General features: G+C 52.2%; 1 protein-coding gene across 1 annotated transcript in view; it reads right to left on the bottom strand.

Annotated features, from left to right (window-relative positions):
* LOC149431461 (dual specificity testis-specific protein kinase 2-like) overlaps positions 1-25682 on the bottom strand; it is a 69791-nt gene that overhangs the window by 20815 nt on the left and 23294 nt on the right. Inside the window, exons 4-6 of the mRNA XM_089665585.1 lie at positions 21908-21990; positions 17803-17887; positions 9682-9765 (exon numbers count right to left, since the gene is read on the bottom strand). Coding sequence (XP_089521711.1) covers positions 9682-9765; positions 17803-17887; positions 21908-21990 — 252 coding nt within the window. The remainder of the gene's footprint in view (positions 1-9681; positions 9766-17802; positions 17888-21907; positions 21991-25682) is intronic.

The following is a 25682-nucleotide window of genomic DNA, read 5'->3' as shown; positions in this document are numbered from 1 at the left end:
TGTAAGGGACATTCTTCCCACTGACCCCCAATGTAAGGGACATTCTTCCCACCGACCCCCAACGTAAGGGCCACTCTTCCCACCGACCCCCAACGTAAGGGCCACTCTTCCCACCGACCCCCAACGTAAGGGACACTCTTCCCACCGACCACCAATGTAAGGGACATTCTTCCCACCGACCCCCAATGTAAGGGACATTCTTCCCACCGACCACCAATGTAAGGGCCACTCTTCCCACTGACCCCCCCAATGTAAGGGACATTCTTCCCACTGACCCCCAATGTAAGGGACATTCTTCCCACTGACCACCAATGTAAGGGACATTCTTCCCACTGACCCCCAATGTGAGGGACATTCTTCCCACTGACCCCCAATGTGAGGGACATTCTTCCCACTGACCCCCAATGTAAGGGACATTCTTCCCACTGACCCCCAATGTAAGGGACATTCTTCCCCCTGATCACCAATGTAAGAGACATTCTTCCCACCGACCCCCAATGTAAGGGACATTCTTCCCACCGACCCCCAATGTAAGGGACATTCTTCCCACCGACCCCCAATGTAAGGGACATTCTTCCCACCGACCCCCAATGTAAGGGACATTCTTCCCACTGACCCCCAATGTAAGGGACATTCTTCCCACTGACCCCCAATGTAAGGGACATTCTTCCCACTGACCCCCAATGTAAGGGACATTCTTCCCCCTGATCACCAATGTAAGAGACATTCTTCCCACCGACCCCCAATGTAAGGGACATTCTTCCCACTGACCCCCAATGTAAGGGACATTCTTCCCACTGACCACCAATGTAAGGGACATTCTTCCCACTGATCCCCAATGTAAGGGACATTCTTCCCACTGACCCCCAATGTAAGGGACATTCTTCCCACTGATCCCCAATGTAAGGGACATTCTTCCCACTGACCCCCAATGTAAGGGACATTCTTCCCACTGACCCCCAATGTAAGGGACATTCTTCCCCCTGATCACCAATGTAAGAGACATTCTTCCCACCGACCCCCAATGTAAGGGACATTCTTCCCACTGACCCCCAATGTAAGGACATTCTTCCCACTGACCACCAATGTAAGGGACATTCTTCCCACTGATCCCCAATGTAAGGGACATTCTTCCCACTGACCCCCAATGTAAGGGACATTCTTCCCACTGACCCCCAATGTAAGGAGCATTCTTCCCACCAACCATCACATGAACGTATCATGAGTTGGAGACGTAGTTGTTTTTAGCACGGGTTCCCAGAGACCGGAAAGTTATTTCACGGGTTCCTTTGTGTTGAATGGATTGAGAAAGGCCGGTCTACTGTGTGGAAATCTACACAAAAATGGTCTGTTAGCGGGAACAGTTGTCCCGGGACAGAGATGGGGGCTTCAGCATCTCCACCAAATAGTAGCATCCCTGTTTTGGAACCCCAGTATCATCGGTTAGAATCCCAATCATAACACCACCTGCCTGGAGTTTGCATGTTCTCCCTGTGCCTGTGTGGGTTTCCTCCAGGTGATCCTGTTTCCTCCCACACTACAAATGCTGGTGGCTGCAGTTTAAACTGGCCCTAGTATGTGTATATATGGGTGTGTGTTAGGGACCTTAGATTGTACGCCCCTTGGGGGCGGGGACTGATGTGGATGCGTAAATTGTCAGCTCTATATAAATGCCTGTAATAAATCAATGTTCACACCTTCGGATGATTAATATCTGTGCCGACTGACACCATGGAAGGGATTATGTAACTAGAATAAGGCGGTTCCACAATTTTCACACCTACCATCTTCTTCTTCTTGGACAATCAGGTTCTGACTCACATTTCACAGTAATTGAATTAACCACTCGCTGCCCAGGCCAAGTCTGACATTTATTACATACATTTACAGAAAAAAAAATCTGCTATTTTTTTGGGGCTAGAAAAGTATTTACAACCCACACACACACTACGCTCAAAAAAAATGGAAGGAAGACTCTGAGAACCCATCAGATCTCAATGGGGAGGAATCTCCTGCTGGATCTCTATACTGACATGGACGGGGGATGGGTGAGGAACGTAAGGACGCCCCATCATTGGATGGAAATGATCGCCCTACAGAGGACTGAATTCACAGACACCCCGAAAATCAAAGTGAAGAAATGATGCAGCAGGAGAGTCCATGTTGGTGAAATGTCATTGTAGCAACTCAGAATGGTCCTCAGTAGTCTGTGTGGCCCCCACGTGCTTGTATGCATGCCTGACAACGTCGGGGGAGGGTCCTAATGAGACCACGGATGGTGTCCTGGGGGATTTCCTCCCAGATCAAGACCAGGACATCACTGAGCTCCTGGACAGTCTGAGGTGCAACCTGGTGGCGTCAGATGGACCGAAACATGACATCCCAGAGGGGTTCTATTGGATTTAGGTCAGGTGAGCGTGGGGGCCAGTCAATGGTATCAATTCCTTCATCCTCCAGGAACTGCCTGCATACTCTCCCCACATGAGGCTGGGCATTGTCGTGCACCCGGAGGAACCCAGGACCCACTGCACCCGGAACCCAGGACCCGCTGCACCAGGAGGAACCCAGGACCCACTTCACCAGGAGGAACCCAGGATCCACTGCACCAGGAGGAACCCAGGACCACTGCACCAGCGTAGGGTCTGAAAATGGGTCCAAGGATTTCATCCCCATACCTAATGGCAGTCAGGGTGCCATTGACTAGCCTGTAGAGGTCTGGGCGTCCCTCCATTGAGATGCCTCCCCAGACCATCACTGACCCACCACCACAAAGGTCATGCTGAACCATGTTACAGGCAGAACGTTCACCACGGCTTCTCCAGACCCTTTTCACGTCTGTCACATGTGCTCAGGGGGAACCTGCTCTCAAAAGCACAGGGTGCCAGTGGTGGACCTGCCAATTCTGGGGTTCAATGGCCAATGCAGCTCTATGGTGCCGGGCAGTGAGCACAGGGCCCACTAGAGGACGTCAAGCCCTCAGGCCACCCTCATGAAGTCTGTTTCTGATTGTTTGGTCAGAGACATTCACACCAGTGGCCTGCTGGAGGTCATTATGTAGAGCTCTGGCAGGGCTCATCCTGTTCCTCCTTGTACAAAGGAGCAGATACGGGTCCTGCTGATGGGTTAAGGACCTTCTACGGCCCTGTCCAGCCCTCCTAGTGGAACTGCCTGTCTCCTGGAACCTCCTCCGTGCTCTCGTCTCCTGGAACCTCCTCCGTGCTCTCGTCTCCTGGAACCTCCTCCGTGCTCTCGTCTCCTGGAACCTCCTCCGTGCTCTCGTCTCCTGGAACCTCCTCCGTGCTCTCGAGACTGTGCTGGGAGACACAGCAAACCTTCTGGCAATGGCACGTATTGATGGACCACCCTGGAGGAGTTGGACTGCCTGTGCACCCTCTGTAGGGTCCAGGTATGGCCTCATGCTACCAGTAGTGACACTGACCGTAGCCAAATGCAAAACGAGTGAAAGACAGTCAGAAAAGAGTGCCATTTTTAAAACGCAAATCTTTTAGGACAATACACTCTAATTTTGGTGCACACAAATATAATATAACTGGATATAACATTTATAGGGAAAGTTGATCCCGGGAATATCCGAGCACGTTAAAAAAAAAAAAATTATACATTTCTTTTTTTTTTAAACTTTACCTGTTATTTTTTATCAACTGTATTGCTATCACAAGGGAAGAACATGATAGCATGGGCCATGACAGGTCCTCTTTATGGAGAGATCCCAGAGCCTAGACCTCTTATCTGCCCTCCATAAGAGTCGATCAAACCCAACAAATCCTTTGACAGGTGAACCACCTCCATTATCGCAGAGGAATGCCTATAGGTTGCTCTCTCACTGGTACATGACCCTGATGTGGATAGTAAAGTTCGTTCAATTGGCGTCTCCCTTTTGTTTTCTTGGACGACGGGAACCAGGCACTTTTTTTTCATATTTGGTGGTTGTGCCTGAAATGCTTTGTGTTTCTGGACTTTACTGGTGTTTCTTTAGTGTGTAACCCCAGGGAAGCTCTGCTCTATATGCCAATCCCTTCCATGACTTTAGCCCAAAGGAAGCTGGTGGGGATTGTTTTTCTGGCAACCCGGCATACTCTTGCAATCGCTTGTGGCCAACCGTTCCTTAGCTTCACTGAGGTCAACACATGGGATAATGGGAACCATGACCCAAGGAAAGCTCACCTCAATACTGACTGACTCCCATGCAAAATTCTTGAAAATTTCGGACCCTTGGATATCCTATAATGACCATCACAACCTGGACCGCTGCTTGCTCTCCATTTGATGAATTGGAAAGCCCACTTCCATGAAGCGTCCTAAGCCTTCCCCCCTTTCTTGGTACATCCTCACTTCCTGTCCCCCCCCCCTACCTTTCTTGGTATATCCTCACTTCCTGTCCCCCCCTACCTTTCTTGGTATATCCTCACTTCCTGTCCCCCCCCTCCCTTTCTGGGTATATCCTCACTTCCTGTCCCCCCTCCCTTTCTTGGTATATCCTCACTTCCTGTCCCCCCCCCTCCCTTTCTTGGTATATCCTCACTTCCTGTCCCCCCCCCTCCCTTTCTTGGTATATCCTCACTTCCTGTCCCCCCCTACCTTTCTTGGTATATCCTCACTTCCTGTCCCCCCCCCCTCCCTTTCTGGGTATATCCTCACTTCCTGTCCCCCCTCCCTTTCTTGGTATATCCTCACTTCCTGTCCCCCCCTCCCTTTCTTGGTATATCCTCACTTCCTGTCCCCCCTCCCTTTCTTGGTATATCCTCACTTCCTATCCCCCCCCCCCTCTTTTCTTCATTGCTCTGAGGCTTTCGGATGAAGGCTCTCGCCTCTCATTCCTCTAGTGCAGGGGTCTCCAAACTACGGCCCTCCAGATGTTGAGGAACAGCAAGTCCCATGACCCCTTGCAAGACTGACAGCCACAGGCAAGACTCCCAGAGGCATGATGGGACTTGTAGTACTTCAACAGCTGGAGGGCCATAGTTTGGCGACCCCTGTTCTAGAGGGCTCCACCCGCTTTCCCTCTCTTCACCTTGCCAAGGCCATTATCCTCCTGCACTCCCCATTCCTACTGGCCCCCTTTATGATACCGATTTAGGCGATGTGGTTTTATACAGATGGCTAAGCTATTGTATACACGATTCTCTTCTGGCAAAGTTCCCATATCCTACATTCGCCTTGAATATTTCTTTTCTGCCCATGTTATGTTCCAATGTACGACTTGCTCACGTCTGTTGGAACGTTTGAAAACCAATAAAAATCTTCAGCTCCATTATATGTCCTTCATCTGTGTATTTTACGCTTTGCCTGGACTTCAGCTTTACAAGCTCCAGGAAGTATTGATCTTCAATGGCGTTTGTGTGACAGAAAGTTGACTTTAGTCTTTGAACCTCAGCAGTAACCTGTGCAGATTGTACTGATCGGTATTTGGTTGTCATAGAAATGTGAGATAAGGACACAAAACATTTCCTGGAGGTGATAAAGATGACAGAAGGTGTGAACGGAGTGCCCCCACCATTCCACAGATGAACCCTCCAGATGACTCAGGTCAGGTATTTATTGGTTCCTTCATGAAAGTCGGCGGAATTTGAGGACTGTTTAACTATGGGACCGGGCCTTCTGCAACAAGGTGGAGGGTGGGGAAGTGTAAATGTTTTCAGAAATACCGGCCTACAGAATGGAAATATTCCCCTCTTCTATGATAAGTGACGGCAGTACTGGGTTAGGATCAATTAGGAAAAATGAATGCCACCCTTCGAAATGCTGGAGCAATGCTGCCAGATGATACAACCCCAGGATAGGGACCGTCAGCCCGACACCCCACATCTCAGGAGAGATACAATGTTTCAGGCTTGATTTGGGGGGATTTATTGTGCCACAGAAGAGTATAGGGACCACCAGTCCCCCCCCTCCTCCCAGGAGAGATACAATGTTTCATGCTTGATTTGGGGGGGATTTATTGTGCCATAATGGAGTATATGGACCACCAGTCCCCCCTCCTCCCAGGAGAGATACGTTTCATACTTGATTTGGGGGGGGGATTTATTGTGCCACAGAGGAGTATAGGGACCACCAGTCCCCTCTCCTTCTAGGAGAGATACAATGTTTGGAGTCTGAATGATTTATAGTCCATAGAGAAGAATAAGGACTTTACGCCCCCCCCCCCCCCCCCATCCTCCCAGGAGAGATCCAATGTTTGATTGGGGGAGATTTCTTGTCCTATAAGGCCTAGCTCACACTAGTGCGATTTCAGTCACACAAAACATAAAAATGGAAATCACATTGTTTTCAATGGTGCCCATTCACCTCAAGGCAACTCAGCATGGAGCGATTTTGGAAGAGGGCACCACTTTGGTGCCAATCCAGCTTGATTTTGGCCCCACAGAATATGCAAATCGCATCCAAAGTGCAACCAAGTCACACTACACAAAATTGGATTGCAGAGGTGTGAACCGAGCCTAAGAGTATAGGGACCACCAGCCTAACCTCCTCCCAAGAAAGATACGCTACTATATTGCCCCAAGTATTGGGTCTCCTGCCTTTCCATGCACATGGACTTTAATGGCCCCCCAGTCTTAGTCCGTAGGGTTCAATATTGAGTTGGCCCCACCCTTTCCCCACACATGACCTTTAATGGCCCCCCCAGTCTTAGTCCGTAGGGTTCAATATTGAGTTGGCCCCGCCCTTTCCACACACATGACCTTTAATGGCCCCCCAGTCTTAGTCCGTAGGGTTCAATATTGAGTTGGCCCCGCCCTTTCCACACACATGACCTTTAATGGCCCCCCAGTCTTAGTCCGTGGGGTTCAATATTGAGTTGGCCCCGCCCTTTGCAGCTATAACAGCTTCAACTCTTCTGGGAGGGCCGTCCACAAGGTTTAGGAGGGTGTCTATGGGAAGGTTGGACCATTCTTCCAGAAGCACATTTGTCAGGTCAGGCACTGATGTCGGGGGAGGAGGCCTGGCTCGCAGTCTCCGCTCTAATTCATCCCAAAGGTGTTCTATGGGGTTGAGGTCAGGACTCTGTGCAGGACAGTCAAGTTCCTCCACCCCAAACTGGCTCCTCCATGTCTTTATGGACCTTGCTTTGTGCACTGGTGGGCAGTCATGTTGGAACAGGAAGGGGCCATCCCCAAACTCCTCCCACAAAGTTGGGAGCATGAAATTGTCCAAAATGTCACCTTAAGAGTTCCCTTCACTGGAACTAGGGGGCCAAGCCCAACCCCTGAAAAACACCCCCACACTATAATCCCCCCTCCACCAAACTTTACACTTGGCACAATGTAGTTAGGCAAGTACCGTTCTCCTGGCAACCGCCAAACCCAGACACGTCCATCAGATTGCCAGACAGAGAAGCGTGATTGGTCCCTCCAGAGAACACGCCTCCACTGCTCTAGAGTCCAGTGGTGGCGTGCTTTACACCACGACATCCGACGCTTTGCATTGCACTTGGTGATGGAAGGCTTGGATGCAGCTGCTCGGCCATGGAAACCCATTCCATGAAGCTCTCTACGCACTGTTGTTGGGCTCATCTGAAGACCACACCAAGTTTGGAGGTCTTTAGCTATTGACTCTGCAGACAGTTGGCGACTTCTGCGCACTGTGCGCTTCAGCATGCGCTGACCCCGCCCTGTCATGTGATGTGGCCTACCACTTGGTGTCTGAGTGGCTGTTGTTCCCAGTTGCTTCCACTTTGTTATAATCCCACTAACAGTTGAGTGTGGAATATTTAGTAGCCAGATGGACTTATTGCCCAGGTGGCCACCTATCACGGGACCACGCTTGGAGTCACTGAGCTCCTGAGAGCGACCCATTCTTTCACCAATGTTTGTAGAAGCCGTCTGCATGTCTAGGGGATGGATTGTATACACCTGTGTCCATGGAGGGGATTGGAACACCTGAATCACATGATTGGGAGGGGATTGGAACACCTGAATCACACGATTGGGAGGGGATTGGAACACCTGAATCACACGATTGGGAGGGGATTGGAACACCTGAATCACATGATATGGAGGGGATTGGAACACCTGAATCACATGATATGGAGGGGATTGGAACACCTGAATCACATGATATGGAGGGGATTGCAGCACCTGAATCACATGATTGGGAGGGGATTGGAAGACCTGAATCACATGATTGGGAGGGGATTGGAAGACCTGAAGCACATGATTGGAGGGGATTGGAACACCTGAATCACATGATTGGGAGGGGATTGGAAGACCTGAATCACATGATTGGGAGGGGATTGGAAGACCTGAATCACATGATTGGGAGGGCGGGGACAATACAGTACTTTTGGCAATATAGTGTATAATGTTTCAAGCTTTATTGGGGAGGGGGGGATGGGGGTTGTCCCACAGAGGTTAAGCCCCCCTCCTCACAGGAAAGATACAATGTTTCAAGCTTGATTCAGGGAGGTTTACTGTCCCATAGGAGGAGGGTATGTAGGGGTTGTCAGCCCCCTCCTTCCAGGGAAGATACAATGTTTCAAAATGGATTTTGGGAGGATTCTCTTCCAGATAAGTTCACAATATAGAATTCCTATCTATCGGAACTATTGATTGGGAATGCAAATAGAAGTATTATTGATCAGATATCAGGATTGAGGCCACCATATCATTTCTATAAGGTTTACCCTTCCACGTTTCTAAGGTTTGTGGGTTCAAAATTTCAACTTTCACATACATGATTGTAAAGGCTGAAGGTGCATTCTATGCATGAAAGTAAAAAAAAAAAACCTTCAGTGTGCAGCCCCCTTCCCCCCTCAAATACCTGAGCCCCATCGAGATCCAGCGATGTGCACAAGAGCCTCAGCTTTCCCGGGACTCTCCCTCCTCATTGGCTGAGACCAAGCAGCAGGAGCCATTGGCTCTTGCTACTGTCAATCACAGTCAGTGAGCCAATGAGGAGAGAGCAGGGGGCAGGGTCGAGCTGAAACTGCGTGTGAATGGACATACAGAGCAATGGGAGCGAGCCTGCTCAGGTGCCCTCATAGCAAGCTGCTTGCTCTGGGGGCATTCCGCAGGAGTGAGGGGCCAGAAGCAACGGTGCGGGGCCCGAGAAGAGGAGGATTGGGGCTGCCCTGTGCAAAACTATTACAGAGCAGGCAAGTATGAAATGCTTTTTTTTAATTCTGCTTTTACAACCATTTTAAGCTTGGCCGCCGTGTTCTGTCATCACTGGGGTTCACACAGTGCGATGGCCAGCTTGGCCGCCGTGTTCTGTCATCACTGGGGTTCACACAGTGCGATGGCCAGCTTGGCTGCCATGTTCTGTCATTACTGCTATACACTGTGCGATGGCCATCTTGGCCGCCATGTTCTGTCATCAGTGGGGTTCACGCAGTGCGATGGCCAGCTTAGCCGCCCTGTTCTGTCATTAATGCGGTTCACACAGTGCGATGGCCAGCTTGGTTGCCGTGTTCTGTCATTACTGCGGTTCACACAGTGCGATGGCCAGCTTGGCTGCCATGTTCTGTCATCACCACAGTTCACGCTGTGCGATGGCCAGCTTGGCCGTTGTGTTCCGTCATCAATGCAGTTCATGCCATCATGTCCTGTCATCACCACGGGTCACAGTGCGATGGTCAACTTGGCCACCATGTTCTGTCATCTCAACGGTCAACAGTGCAATGGCCAGCTTGGCCGCCATGTTCTGTCATCACTGCGGGCTTACCTCTGTGCGTGGCAGGTAATCTGGGTCCGCCTGTATCCGCGCTATGACCTCACACAAGATGATTCCGTACGAGAAGATGTCAGCCTGAAGGGGAGAGCAGAAATTACTAAAAATAACCAAATAATTCTCTGACCTCCTTTAATGCAATGCTGAGGCAGATAGTATGCAAACTTGGGGCCCGACACCCTGACAAAGTGTGCGTCTTTCCCTGCGTTTCTTCATACAGACACAGCACAGCTCATACAACACTACATGTGGAAGGCGGGATTTTCCTGGCTCAGTCTTCTGCAGCCGTAACAATAAGTGTAGTCACATGAAAGTCACATGGTCACTGAATTACTATGGAAAATACCAACAAATAGTCATTTTTCATGCTGAGGTTTAATCTGCTTAAATGATGTCCCCCCCCCCCCCCCTCCAACATGCTAGTGAAACTTTCCTTCATTACATACTGCACCTTTAGTCTCATTGAAGTCATCACTGGGCCTCTGTGCTTCGCCATGCAAATGCAGAGATTGTGGCTGGTGGGAGGTGCTGTACAGAGCTTCCAAAAAAAAAAAAAAAAAAATCCCAGCACCCTGTCTCAGTACTCCTCTCAAGTGCCCTCAGTCCTGATGCAAGCAGCGGGCTGGCTCTTGTTGTGCAAATATCAAACATCAAATATCAGACAGGTGTCAGTCTGGAGGAGTGGGTGTTCCCAAGGACATGCGGCCTGCCCTAGGTAACGCCCACATGTGATGCGGAGGTTCTGATAAAAGGAAAGGGGGAGGGGCCAGGGATGGTCAGACTGGGGAGGAAAGGGCTAGATGATGCTGGACGTCCTCCAGCCAGGAAATGAGGCGGAGCTCTGACTTGCTACAGCAAATCTGGAAAAAACTGAGATTCGTACTTGTAATGCTGCCACCACACAGTGCCTCCACAGAGCAGCATGCTCCGGCTTCCCCAAAGTTTGGAAGAGTTTAACCCCTTCGCGCCGAGCGTACGCAAATGTGCGGCATATTGGCGCCGGGTCCTGACTCTGAGCGGTGGCATATTTGTGTATCATTTGTAAACATACGTGATGAGAGTGCGTGCCCTGCGTGCTTCTAGCACATGTCAGTGTCCCATGTAAAAGGTCCCGATCGCAAGGTTTCCCGATCATGTGACCACCGTGACAGCCAATCACATGACCCTAAACCCCGCCGCCCCCCCCCCCCCCCCGGAGTCAGAAACCCTTAAAGGGCCAGGAGGCGCTGGAGCGACGGGAGGGGTTTAGTGTCCAAACTGGAAGGGGGGGGGAGTGGTTAAGAAAGCAGATACAGCCTGAGTAGAAAAGCCCGTCCTCTGCCAGCATACTGCAGAGGTCCCATACTCCCTGTGTGGAAGCAGAGGTCCCTCTGCAGAGATCTGACGAGCCCGCTGTTGATTTAGACCATAATCTCTCCAATCAGCAGGGAGCGGGAGCTTTGCCGATTGGGGAGCTCTACCTCTGACTCAGCAGGGGGCCTGTCGGATCTCTGCGGGGAGACTGCTGCTTCTACACGCAAGACCCCCTTCTCTGTAGCATGCTGGCATGAAAATGAATGGCAGGACTTTGCACGCCTTTCCTTTTGGGCAGAAAAAAGATGGAGATAATGGCCACCGGAAAACGTGCGTTTACACCTGCAATTGTACCACATTTAGGGTGCGTTTTTCATAGGTCATGCGTTGTCATGTGTTGCGTTTTTGATGCGATTTTACTGCAGTTTCAAAGCATTTCAAATGCAGTTTGCTTTTTGTCCGTTTTGCAGTGCATTTTGCGCTTTTACATGTGCGCATTTTTTTATGCTTTTTTTGCCCAACTTGTCGCTGGGCAGATTAAAAATGCAAAACGCATCAAAAAACGTGTGCAGAACATGCTGCAGAAAACGCATGTAGTGTGTTTTTGACATCTCCATGGAAGTCTATTGAACCAAAAACAGTGTTTTGCGATTACAAAAAAGTCCCCGACCCTTTTCAAAAATGCAGCAGCTGAGAAAAAAAAAAAAAAAAAAAAAAAAAAAAAAGGGGGTTAATGCGTGAAAACTCGTTTGCACAAAGGTCAAAGAATGAATTCCAAGGTGGCGGTTCAGGTTCATGATTGTTGTCGCGGTACAAGAATGCGGCGCAGCCTAATCGCACAGAAGATTCCCTTCCTGACCAAGGGTCCCATAGCGGTTGTATGTGCGTTTCCATGTCAGGAGACAACCGACGTCACGCACTAATGTGCAGGTACCCAGCTTCCTCCATAGTCCACCTGCCAATTACGCCAATCAGGAGTCCTATGACACACACGGCCCGTACGCCTAACCCGTCATTTCATCTGGCTGAACACAAACCTCCTGATCATTTCACCGTACCAACCACAGCCAAAGCCGTACCCCCATCCCCTCACCCCCTGTGGACTGTACCCCCATCCCCCCACCCCCCGTGGCCTGTACTGACTGGGGTAAGGCCCACCAATAACAATGCGGACTGCTGTAGAATCAGACTACGTGAAGCAGGGACCAGAAGGACGTTGGTGATGGTGTGAGAAGCAGAAGACGGAGGAGTTGTCGGACCAGAAGGACGTTGGTGATGGTGTGAGAAGCAGAAGACGGAGGAGTTGTTGGACCAGAAGGACGTTGGTGATGGTGTGAGAAGTAGAAGACGGAGGAGTTGTCGGACCTGAAGGACGTTGGTGATGGTGTGAGAAGCAGAAGACGGAGGAGTTGTCAGACAAGAAGGACATTGGGGACCGTGTGAGAAGCAGAAGACGGAGTTGTCGAACCAGAAACACGTTGGCGATGGTGTGAGAAGCAGAAGACGGAGGAGTTGTCAGACCAGAAGGACGTTGGTGACCATGTGAGAAGCAGAGGACGGAGGAGTTGTTGGACCAGAAGGACGTTGGTGATGGTGTGAGAAGTAGAAGACGGAGGAGTTGTCAGACAAGAAGGACATTGGGGACCGTGTGAGAAGCAGAAGACGGAGGAGTTGTCAGACCAGAAGGACGTTGGTGACCGTGTGAGAAGCAGAAGACGGAGGAGTTGTCGGACCAGAAGGACATTGGTGATGGTGTGAGAAGCAGAAGACGGAGGAGTTGTCAGACAAGAAGGACATTGGGGACCGTGTGAGAAGCAGAAGACGGAGGAGTTGTCAGACCAGAAGGACGTTGGTGATGGTGTGAGAAGCAGAGGACGGAGGAGTTGTCAGACCAGAAGGACGTTGGTGACAGTGTGAGAAGCAGAGGACGGAGGAGTTGTTGGACCAGAAGGACGTTGGTGATCGTGTGAGAAGTAGAAGACGGAGGAGTTGTCGGACCTGAAGGACATTGGTGATGGTGTGAGAAGCAGAAGACGGAGGAGTTGTCAGACCAGAAGGACATTGGTGATCGTGTGAGAAGCAGAGGACGGAGGAGTTGTTGGACCAGAAGGACGTTGGTGATGGTGTGAGAAGCAGAAGACGAAGAAGTTGTCGGACCAGAAGGACGTTGGTGACCGTGTGAGAAGCAGAAGACGGAGGAGTTGTCGGACCTGAAGGACATTGGTGATGGTGTGAGAAGCAGAGGACGGAGGAGTTGCTGGACCAGAATGAAGTTGATGACCATGTGAGAAGCAGCAGATGGAGGAGTTGTCGGCCGTTTGTTGGCACAGCCGAGCTGGTCTCCTGAGTCAGGCGATAACTATATGCGTCTTTTTCTAGAAGTCGATGTTCCGTTTGATGCACAAGCCGTGTTTGTTCGTCTGCGCAGGAATTTCATGCATTTTCTTTGAACACAAGGAGAGCTATTGACAGAGTGGATAGGATTGTGTACATAATTCTGTGGAACGCCTACACGCCCGTCACACTCCGCAGGGTGTAGTAGGTGAGAAGCAGCGCGGCTCCTTCAGCCTGCAGTGTAGTTGGATCAAAATGGTCAGAACATTGCTAGAACTGGTTCTGTATTAGAGCCTGTCCTGTGTACAACACAAAGGGCGTTCACTGCATTGTGACCCACAGAATGGAGACCACTTATTGTCCTCTGTATGACTGAACCTGCCATGTGCCCATGTAATGCCTGAACTCAGCTGTGTCCTCTGTATGACTACACCTGCCGTGTGACCGCACAATGCACAGGGCCTGCAGCAATCTCAAGGCACAATTCTGGTCGTGCTTAGTTGGAACCCGTGCGCAGACTATTCACACAACAAAACAAAAAAGAAAAGCACACATTCTTAACAAGCAGTAAAAGCGCTTCAGAACAAGCTCTAATTCCCCTCTGTAGCTATAGGCGCTATGGAGAAATGTGCCTTCAATTTTCACAACAGAAGCGTGAAAAACTCCGCTCTTTTCCTATTGGCAGTCCGTCAGGCCTCTCATGTAAACCCCCAGCGGGCCACCAGCCTTCTAATGTAGACACACAGCAGCCTGCCAGCCCTGCAGCCGAGGTTCACACATACGCAATGCAGGAAACACAGCAAATCCTGGGCGCTCCCCACACTGCACTGAAATCGCACTCTATTCAGGCGATCTGCTGCGGGTGTCAGTGTTAAATTAACACCCCAAAACAGCTAGCAAAACGCAGTGCGATTTCCTGAATCGTAGCACACGGGTGTGAAAACTCATGTGATCAGATTAAGATCGGGGGTGAAAAAAAAAAAAAAAAAGGTACTGCACCATTTTTGTGTGGATTCAATGCAATGCTATTTGAGCCATACAAAATGAATGGCTCAAAATCGCAATGCACAGAGATCTGCAATTTGCACAGGTGCAATTCACATGCAGTGTCCCACATGTGAACCCATAGTGAATGCAGGGTCCGGGGAGTGTGGCTACCGTGAAGGCGGGGTCCGGGGAGGAGAACGCGGGGTCCGGGGAGAGCGGATATAGTGAATGCGGGGTCCGGGGAGAGCGGCTACCGTGAATGCGGGGTCCGGGGAGGAGAACACGGGGTCCGGGGAGAGCGGATATAGTGAATGCGGGGTCCGGGGAGAGCGGCTACCGTGAACGCGGGGTCCGGGGAGGAGAACGTGGGGTCCGGGAAGAGCGGATATAGGGAATGCGGGGTCCGGGGGGAGAGGATATAGTGAATGCGGGGTCTGGGGGGGATTACAGGGAATGCGGGGTCCGGGGAGAGTGGATATAGGGAATGCGGGGTCCGGGGAGAGCGGATATAGGGAATGCGGGGTCCGGGGAGAGCGGATATAGTGAATGCGGGGTCCGGGGGGAGGGGATATAGCGAATGCGGGGTCCGGGGAGAGCGGATATAGCGAATGCGGGGTCCGGGGAGAGCGGATATAGGGAATGCGGGGTCCGGGGAGAGCAGATATAGGGAATGCGGGGTCCGGGGAGAGCAGATATAGCGAATGCGGGGTCCCGGGAGAGCGGATATAGCGAATGCGGGGTCCGGGGAGAGGGGATATAGCGAATGCGGGGTCCGGGGAGAGGGGATATAGCGAATGCGGGGTCCGGGGAGAGGGGATATAGCGAATGCGGGGTCCGGGGAGAGGGGATATAGCGAATGCGGGGTCCGGGGAGAGGGGATATAGCGAATGCGGGGTCCGGGGAGAGCGGATATAGCGAATGCGGGGTCCGGGGAGAGCGGATATAGCGAATGCGGGGTCCGGGGAGAGCGGATATAGCGAATGCGGGGTCCGGGGAGAGCGGATATAGCGAATGCGGGGTCCGGGGAGAGCGGATATAGCGAATGCGGGGTCCGGGGAGAGCGGATATAGCGAATGCGGGGTCCGGGGAGAGCGGATATAGCGAATGCGGGGTCCGGGGAGAGCGGATATAGCGAATGCGGGGTCCGGGGAGAGCGGATATAGCGAATGCGGGGTCCGGGGAGAGCGGATATAGCGAATGCGGGGTCCGGGGAGAGCGGATATAGCGAATGCGGGGTCCGGGGAGAGCGGATATAGCGAATGCGGGGTCCGGGGAGAGCGGATATAGCGAATGCGGGGTCCGGGGAGAGCGGATATAGCGAATGCGGGGTCCGGGGAGAGCGGATATAGCGAATGCGGGGTCCGGGGAGAGCGGATATAGCGAATGCGGGGTCCGGGGAGAGCGGATATAGCGAATGCGGGGTCCGGGGAGAGCGGATATAGCGAATGCGGGGTCCGGGGAGAGCGGATATAGCGAATGCGGGGTCCGGGGAGAGCGGATATAGCGAATGCGGGGTCCGGGGAGAGCGGATATAGCGAATGCGGGGTCCCGGGGGGAGCGGATATAGCGAATGCGGGGTCCGGGGAGGCGAATGCGGGGTCCACATTCTCTATTTCTCTTGCTGGAACAAGCCATTTACAAGGGCTGCATTGATGTCGCACACTTGACTTACCGTATGATATGTGCGTTACGCTGGCGTTGTTCTCACATCAGACTTCTCTATTACTGTAGCACTTTGGGGGATATTTTACGCTTTTGCAGTGTTTTCTGGTAGCAGAGGGGTGAAGTAGATGACAGATTCCCAATTTGTTTCTTTTTCCCCCCACTTTCCGCACATATTAACCACTTCAGCTCCGGAAGGTTTTACCCCCTTCAAGATCCGGCCATTTTTTTTTTTGCAATTCAGCACTGCGCTATTTTCACTGGTAATTGCGCGGTCATGCAACGCTGCATCCAAGTTAAATTTATATTATTTTTCTCACACAAATAGAGCTTTCTTTTGGTGGTATTTGATCATCATGGTTTTGGTTTTTTTTTTAGATATAAACGAAAAAAAGACCAAAAATGGCGCGCAAATGTGCACACTCAAGACCCGGAAGCAGGAAGTGACATAGGTATGTTGCTTTGCGTACAGCGTCCGCCCGCTCCTCCCCAGCACAGCGCCCGTCCGCTCGTCCCCAGCACAGCGCCCGTCCGCTCGTCCCCAGCACAGCGCCCGTCCCCAGCACAGCGCCCGTCCGCCCGTCCCCAGCACAGCGCCCGTCCGCTCGTCCCCAGCACAGCGCCCGTCCCCAGCACAGCGCCCGTCCGCCCGTCCCCAGCACAGCGCCCGCCCGCTCCTCCCCAGCACAGCGCCCGTCCGCTCGTCCCCAGCACAGCGCCCGTCCGCTTGTCCCCAGCACAGCGCCCGTCCGCTCGTCCCCAGCACAGCGCCCGTCCGCTCGTCCCCAGCACAGCGCCCGTCCGCTCGTCCCCAGCACAGCGCCCGTCCGCTCGTCCCCAGCACAGCGCCCGTCCGCTCGTCCCCAGCACAGCGCCCGTCCGCAGTACACAGTGGGCGGGCGGTTGCCAAGTGGTTAAAATGCACATTTTAGATCCAAAAATTGCTGAAAGCTCCCCAAAAATTATATACTTGACTCTTATGCGTACCAAACACTTTTCCCTGAACACAGGACCTATAGCTGGGGTGCTCATCCTGTGACCCTCCAGCTGTTGCAGAACTACAAGTCCCATGAGGAATTGCAAGCTGCGGAGCACAACTCCCAAAGACAGAGGCATGCTGGGACTTGTAGTTCTGCAATAGCTGGAGAGCCGCAAGTTGACCTACAGGGTGTCCTTTATCCAACGACTTCATAGACACCGGCTTGCTGCTTCTTTGGAGGAGTGCCCGAGGCATGCCGGGTGACTGTGTATGGGAGCCCCCCCAAGTCTCTATCCCCCCCCAACCAAGTCTCTATCCGGAGCTCCACATCACCTTGTCTGATCCTATAATCTGTGTGATGATATCAGGATGCCGATCTACAGACCTCGGCACTCCTGTGAATGAGGACTAAATGGTGTATTAATGAGTATGGAGCTGCCTTATATTATATCTTGTAATTCTAAGAGTTCTGATTAACAAAATATAAAACTAAAAACAAAAAAACCTAAAAAAACAAAAACAAAAAAAAGAACACACCTAAAAAAATCCCCACAAAAAACGAAAAACAAAAACAGAAAAAAACCCAACAAACCTAAAAACAAAAAACCTAAAATCGACATTCTATCCCTTCCCCATACCATCCATACATGAGCTGTGCAGACAACAGAGCTGTGGGAGGAGCCCAGCAGGCTCCACCCACTATAGGGTCTCACCAGAACTAGTCCCCATTGGAGGATTTCTCCTCTTCCTGTTCTGGAGGTAACCCAAAATTTGGGATTTTCTTTTACTGGTCACCAGGACAAAGAGGGGGAATCTCTCTAATGGGGACACACAGTAATACAACCAATGGGGGGACCCACCTTCTCATTGTAGGGTTCATCTCGGAGGACCTCTGGAGCCATCCAGTATGGAGACCCCACCACCGCCAACTTCTCAGAGCCGTCGCTGGAAGACACAAAGAACAAAGACGGGTCACACTGCGGGGCCACAAACGTGTCCTCATCCTGACCATTCACACCGGAACCTACCGAGCCGATTGGTGAAGCTGCAGCTCAGCTAATGACATGTGACATCACGGCCAATCTGTTCCCTAGTTTAAGCCCCGCCCTCTCAAAGCCCACTGTAGCCCCACCCACATTTTACAATCACTTTAAAAAGCCATCCTTCAACTCCAGTCAGTGACTTTGCCCTGTGAAGACCAGAAGCTCAGGGAAGCAGCACTGAGAGAGCGGGGAGCCGGCAGCATTGAAAGGTGTAAAGTGAAAATAATCATTTTACCAAATGAATTACTGGGGAAGTTTATTTCATTGCGCTGAATGTGATGAAGACGGGTGGGGGAGGGGCACTATAACCAAAAGCTGTGCATCTCCTGTAACTCTCAGACCGCCACAGCTGCTGCAGAACCTCCCTGGAACCCGAACGTGTGGCTCCGTCAGTGTGCGGCGTCGCGCGGCTCCGTCAGTGTGCGGCGTCATGCAGATCAGCAGTGTAGTCCGCAGTGCGCAGCTTTCTCCAGCTGCGATGGCTGAACCGCGGATATCTGGGCCGCTAGTGATCTCAGATGCAGCGCTGACCACGGCTTCCTGTGACCACAATCTGTCTGTCGGCAGAACCTCTCCACACGCCTGTCAGATGAAACGTCAGACATCTCCGCTGAAAAACACACCCGAGCTTTTACATGGTAAAGTCGTTTTTCAATTTTGGGCGGGTGACAGCGGGCAGGATCATTCCGGGCAGAGTGTTCCTGAACCCACAACAGTGACACCAGTCTGTAGATGCAGCAAAGCATGCTGGTTATACTCACTGTGGAACCTAAGGGGTTAATCCTCTGCATTGTGTAAAGAGGCTGTTTGATCCTGTCTTTTCTGGTCCTCCCCTTCTTCCAGTGCCCTCCCCCCATTACCTCCTGATAAGACAGTGTTGAGACACTGCACATGCTCAGTTTAGTATGTAGTGCTAGAGGTTTTTTTTTGTTTTTTTTATTGGGAGGGTGCATGTAATCATCACTGGGCCAATCAGCACTGTCCAGACAGAGGTCAGGGGTTCTGCATCCTCCTAGAGCAGAAAGAAAACTCCTCTACAACCTTAACCAGTGCTCTGCATTTCCATGTTCTGTGTACTGCAGGAGACCAGATACAGTGAACGAGGGATCCGGGGAGACCAGATACAGTGAATGCGGGGTCGCTCTCCCCAGACCCCGCCTTCGCTCCATCCGCTCTCCCCGGTCCCCGCCTTCGCTCCATCCGCTCTCCCCGGTCCCCGCCTTCGCTCCATCCACTCTCCCCGGACCCTGCATTCACTATATCTGGAGGGGAGGAGCCGCCACCCCTGTGCAAGCCCCGAGGGGAGGAGCCGCCACCCCTGTGCAAGCCCCGCCACCCCTGTGCAAGCCCCGCCACCCCTGTGCAAGCCCCGAGGGGAGGAGCCGCCACCCCTGTGCAAGCCCCGAGGGGAGGAGCCGCCACCCCTGTGCAAGCCCCGCCACCCCTGTGCAAGCCCCGAGGGGAGGAGCCGCCACACCTGTGCAAGCCCCGCCACCCCTGTGCAAGCCCGGAGGGGAGGAGCCGCCACACCTGTGCAAGCCCCGCCACCCCTGTGCAAGCCCGGAGGGGAGGAGCCGCCACCCCTGTGCAAGCCCGGAGGGGAGGAGCCGCCACCCCTCTGCAAGCCCGGAGGGGAGGAGCCGCCACCCCTCTGCAAGCCCGGAGGGGAGGAGCCGCCACCCCTCTGCAAGCCCGGAGGGGAGGAGCCGCCACCCCTCTGCAAGCCCGGAGGGGAGGAGCCGCCACCCCTCTGCAAGCCTTTTACCCTTGGGAAGAATCTCCCCAAAACTGAAATTCCTATTACAGGGGGTGCCTAAAATCTGAACTGTATCTTAGTGGGAAATTTTAGGGAGACAATCACACCAGCAAGAAATGACATTTATGGGTGTGGTCTGCACACCAAAATGATGTAAAGAACACCTCCGGGTGGCCATATTGAATTTTACAGAACATTGTAGGTTTATTATTTTTTTCCCCACAAATGTGGAGTTACCCTTTAAGTAATCAGCAAGTACAGCCATGCCAAGGCAATGACTTTGGACCTTCAGTGATAACGGTCCGACAACCAAAGGACAGCTCATAACAGAATGGAAACAATCAGTCCGTGTTGGGAGGAGATCTGCCCCCAATGAACCTGTAGAGGGGGGTGAACACAGATTTCCCCCCCCCCCACCTTTCCTGAACAGAGGGTCCGGGAATCTCTGCAAGGCTTGGGTTACACAGGAGGACCCCCGTCTCCTCCCGGTACGCGGCCCCCAGCCTCTCACACCCGTTCCTTGTGAACATTATTGATCCTCCAGCTGGCAGGTATGAGGCCTGGCTGGGCTCCCGGCACTTGGTGTGGTAATGTACACAAAGCTGGGGCCCGGCATGAATCAACACCAGCTGGGGCCCGCACCGGCATGAAACACCACCAGCTGGATGTCCCCCAGCGCTGCATTAACGAGGTGCCGCGAGATCCCTCACCGCGCTCAGCAAGTCTAGGAAACCTTAATAAATAGTTCCACTTTGCTGAGACGTTCTTTCCTTACGGCAAACCCGCGGTAACTGAGGGGATGGCGGTAATTGCCGAAACCTTGTTCAATGTACCTGGTGGGGCTTCAGACTCTGCAGTCAGGGAGACGTTTTATGAAGTGCGTCAATCAGGTGCTACAAGCGAGGAGGGACCAATCGCTGGATTTAGGACTGATGGTGGAATCATCTGCTGGGCACCATTCTTACCGCTTCCTACATGTATAGCAACCAATAAAAAGAAGATTGTTGTACTCGTCGGAAAATCTCGTTCTCTTGGGGTCCATTAAGTGGTACTGGGATTCTTAAACTTGAATCTGGCAAACAAACTATCAACCATCCTAAGATAACCCCTCGGAATCTCAGCATGCCTCACTTCTATAGTAAAGCTGTACCGAGAGCAAGGTCCGAAACAGAGGGGTGGGACATGTGTCCTCCAATGGACGCCAAGAAAACATTTTTATGGCGAGTTCCAAAATTCAAATTTTCTTCTTCATCTATTGAGAGACACAGGAACTCTTACACCTTCAGCACGTCCAAAGGCAGTCCAAGTGTGGTCAATGCACCAATCACCAGTAGGCTCAAGGTAACAACAGAGAACTAGGGAATCCCTTCAGCTCAAAGAGCTACCTGAAGGACGCCTGTGCAAGCCGGGAGGGGAGGAGCCGCCACGCGCCTGTGCAAGCCGGGAGGGGAGGAGCCGCCACGCGCCTGTGCAAGCCGGGAGGGGAGGAGCCGCCACGCGCCTGTGCAAGCCGGGAGGGGAGGAGCCGCCACGCGCCTGTGCAAGCCGGGAGGGGAGGAGCCGCCACGCGCCTGTGCAAGCCGGGAGGGGAGGAGCCGCCACGCGCCTGTGCAAGCCGGGAGGGGAGGAGCCGCCACGCGCCTGTGCAAGCCGGGAGGGGAGGAGCCGCCACGCGCCTGTGCAAGCCGGGAGGGGAGGAGCCGCCACGCGCCTGTGCAAGCCGGGAGGGGAGGAGCCGCCACGCCTGTGATTGAAGTCAACACGTCAATCACAAATAGGCCCAAGGTACCAGGGAAATGGGGAATCCTTGCAGTCTAAAGAGCCTCCCGAAGGACCTTACACCTGGAGATGATGGCATCGGATGAAGCAGGAACGTCCACCGAGAAGAACGCGGGGAACGTGTGAACGGAAGACGCACAGCAGACGATTCTACAGCTCTCTACATGTAGAGGAACCAAAAGAATAGAAGTTTTTTTTGTACTCTTAAAATCCTTTTCTTGGGATCCACCGAGTGGCACGGGAAGTCTTCTACTGTTGGGTTATACCGCTGCCTACAGCGACTCACTAGAATCCACCTATAATTGAATCCTCACCAACTCTTTAGAGAAGAAATATAAAAAAAAAAAAAAAAAAGTTTCTTTGGAACTATAAAAAATATGACTTTACCTGTAATCTGGTATTTTTTCTGCCAGACCGAAATCCGCCACCACAGCAGAATATCCGTTCTCGTCACTTTTAATGAGGCAGTTCTGGAAGAGAGCAGACGGTAATGAGCCGCCATTCACCTTGTTACAGGAATTTAACCTGGAAAGGAAATCGCGCTCAGAAGACTAAGAGCAGCTGGCACATCAACCAACATAAATGGGTATTATACGTGTAAACCCAAAGTGCAGCACACATTTCAACAACAATCATCAAAAGCAAATCATATAACGGAGTTGGTTCTAACGCTCGTGACGTCATCGCGCACCTCGATGCCAGGGCGCTTGTGACGTCATCACAACGCACCTCGATGCCAGGGCGCTTGTGACGTCATCACGCACCTCGATGCCAATGCCAGGGCGCTTGTGATGTCATCACGCACTTCGATGCCAATGCCAGGGCGCTTGTGATGTCATCACGCACTTCGATGCCAGGGCGCTTGTGACGTCATCACGCACCTCGATGCCAGGGTGCTTGTGACGTCATCACGCACCTCGATGCCAGGGTGCTTGTGACGTCATCACGCACCTCGATGCCAGGGTGATTGTGACGTCATCACTCACCTCGATGCCAGGGGCATACCTGCTATGAGGCCTAACGGTGACAAAAACTTGAATCTCAAAGACGACAGAAACCCAAATCACTAAAATCTGATTTAGTTAAATCAATCCCTGGTGATCCTGCCACGAAGATCCTTGTTCATACACGTCCTGTTATAGGGTGACAACGTTTTGACCCTTTCTTCCAGCTGTGATCCTGCGTTGTCACCGCCTCACACAGGCTTCTCTGATGGGAGTCTACAAACGGCCATTTTGGCACACATTGCACAGACGTGGGCCGTTGCTTTCACCAACAAGAAACCTAAGGTGGCCATACAAAGACTTCCTATATTATAGATAAATACAATTCTATTGTTGTATTCTGTCAATCGACTTACAGTCCAGGAGCGCCATAGGACAGGGCGATCGATCAGACAACACATTACAGGCGCACCTCGGTTTACGAATTTAATTCGTTCTGCAGGACTTTTCGTATAGTGAAACATTTGTAAAGCGAAATGCGGTTTCCCATAGGAATGCACTGAAAACCAATTAATCCGTTCCGGAGGTCAGAAAAAGTAAACGCTACTAAGATAATGTAGGAGTGATTGGATCGAGTCATGCGGGATCTCCGTAGTGACAACTATGTGTTAATATTTCAGTTGTCAGCGGGGATCCCCATTGACAGCTGAATATAAAAGAATTGCTGGCAATTAAAAAAAAAAATAAATAAATGGTGTGGGGTCCCCCCTCCCATCCACACCAAGCCCTTCCGATCTGGAATGGATTTTGAGGAAAACTCCCTCGCCAAAACCATTTTTTTTCCTGATTTGGGGTCCCCCCCAAACTCCATACCAGACCCTTATCCAAGCATGTAGCCTGGCAGGTCAGGAAGGGGGGGGGCGGGGGTTTCATGTCCCCGTGTTGATCGGGACAAGGGCCTCTTCCCCACAAACCTGGCAAGTGGTTGTGGGGGGCCTGCGGACAGGGGGCATATTGGAATCTGGAACATTTAACAAGGGGGCCCCCGGATCCCACCCCTCCCCCCATGTGAATGAGTATGGGGTACATGGTACTGCTACTCATTCACAAAAAAAAGTGTAGTGTGAAAAAAGACAGGACACGATCTTTGACAAGCAAAAGAATAAAAAGTCCCCCGCAGCAGATCCAACGTCAATCACGATGTCCGCCTTTCTCGCCTGCCTGGGACCGGGTATTAGCCTCTTACAGCTGCCTGTACAGCAGAGCTCAAAGTGTGAGAGGAAGAAGCAGCACCGGGAATCATTTGAATGTTGTGCTGACAAGAAGCACACTGATAGGAGGAGACAGCAGAGTGACAGAGCAATGAGCTCATCGCTGTGCTGCTTCTCCTTTCACTGCCCAATCACAGGTGGTGGGCGGGTCCAGCAATGGAATTCGGTGCGCACAAAGTGGAGGAATCGAGGAATATATTTAAACAAAAGTTCAGCTTTAGAAGAAACGCAGTTTTTTTTCCCGCCGGTTCGACCTTTTTTCACCAATCCATCCACCTTTCACCGCTTTTTCTGTTTAGGACACCCAGACTTTCCATGTGAAACATCGGGGGGGGGGGGGGGGGGTTGAACGGGGAACCCATCGGAGTTTCATCTGTCACGGCTGACCGCCTGCCGCTGACCGCCTGCCGCACGGGACGCAGAAAGGTGGAGGTGACTAATACACAGGATTGATGATCTCTGTGCGCGCGGTGTGGGAATACACAGAGCCTCTTGTGTCCGCCAGCCGGGGAACATCTGCTCCCGCCGCCAGACACTGAAATCATACAGAACCCTTTATATACCTCGCTGGATGTTTATTGGGTGGCTAAACAAAGCGCAGGGGGAGGGGTGAGGGGCGCTCGTGTGCCGTGACAGCCGGGGATTAGGTGAACGCAGCGTGACCGCAGAGACGCTCCGCCTCCCAAGGAGGATAAACCATGCGCAGCGGCCAGGCGGCTTCACGCCAGAATTGTCCTGTACTTCCAGGACATCGAACACCCAGCTGAGGAGAGAACGAACCGCCATGACACAGGATCCTGATGGGACCGACGCAGTGATCTCTGTACTGCGCTGCGGTATATGTCAGAGATATATACATGTATAATAATAGGGTGTGACTGGGGGCGGGGACATTTACCAGAGGAGCTTACAGTCTAATGTCCCCTCCCCCACAGTCCCATCAGTCTCTGTACCAGAGGAGCTTACACTCTAATGTCCCCTCCCCCACAGTCCCATCAGTCTCTGTACAGAGGAGCTTACACTCTAATGTCCCCTCCCCCCCAGTCACATCAGTCTCTGTACAGAGGAGCTTACGCTCTAATGTCCCCTCCCCCACAGTCACATCAGTCTCTGTACAGAGGAGCTTAAACGCTAAAGACTGATGGAACTGCGGGGGAGGGGACATTAGACTGTAAGCTCCTCTGGTACAGAGACTGATGTGACTGTGGGGGAGGGGACATTAGAGGGTAAGCTCCTCTGGTACAGAGACTGATGTGACTGCGGGGGAGGGGACATTAGACTGTAAGCTCCTCTGGTACAGAGACTGATGGGACTGTGGGGGAGGGGACATTAGAGCGTAAGCTCCTCTGTACAGAGACTGATGGGACTGTGGGGGAGGGGACATTAGAGCGTAAGCTCCTCTGTACAGAGACTGATGGGACTGTGTACCAGAGAAGCTTACACTCTAATGTCCCCTCCCCCACAGTCCCATCAGTCTCTGTACCAGAGAAGCTTACACTCTAATGTCCCCTCCCCCAGAGACTGATGGGACTGTGGGGGAGGGGACATTAGAGTGTAAGTTCCTCTGGTACAGACACTGATGGGACTGTGGGGGAGGGGACATTACAGTGTAAGCTCCTCTGTACAGAGACTGATGGGACTGTGGGGGAGGGCACATTACAGTGTAAGCTCCTCTGGTACAGACTGATGGGACTGTGGGGGAGGGGACATTAGTGTGAGCTCCTCTGGTACAGAGACTGATGGGACTGTGGGGGAGGGGACATTAGAGTGTAAGCTCCTCTGGTACAGAGACTGATGGGACTGTGGGGGAGGGGACATTACAGTGTAAGCTCCTCTGGTACAGAGACTGATGGAACTGGCTTAGACCAACATGGGACCATCCAAATTTTCACCCCCACCCTACCAACTTCAAATAATCATTCTCAGGGCGGGTTTCTGGATGGTGAC

Source organism: Staurois parvus, unplaced genomic scaffold, assembly GCF_062004578.1.
Source record: "Staurois parvus isolate SC_StPar_1 unplaced genomic scaffold, SC_StPar_1.0 ptg002249l, whole genome shotgun sequence".
NCBI classification, from domain to species: domain Eukaryota; kingdom Metazoa; phylum Chordata; class Amphibia; order Anura; family Ranidae; genus Staurois; species Staurois parvus.
This window is presented reverse-complemented; position numbering and strand designations above follow the sequence as displayed.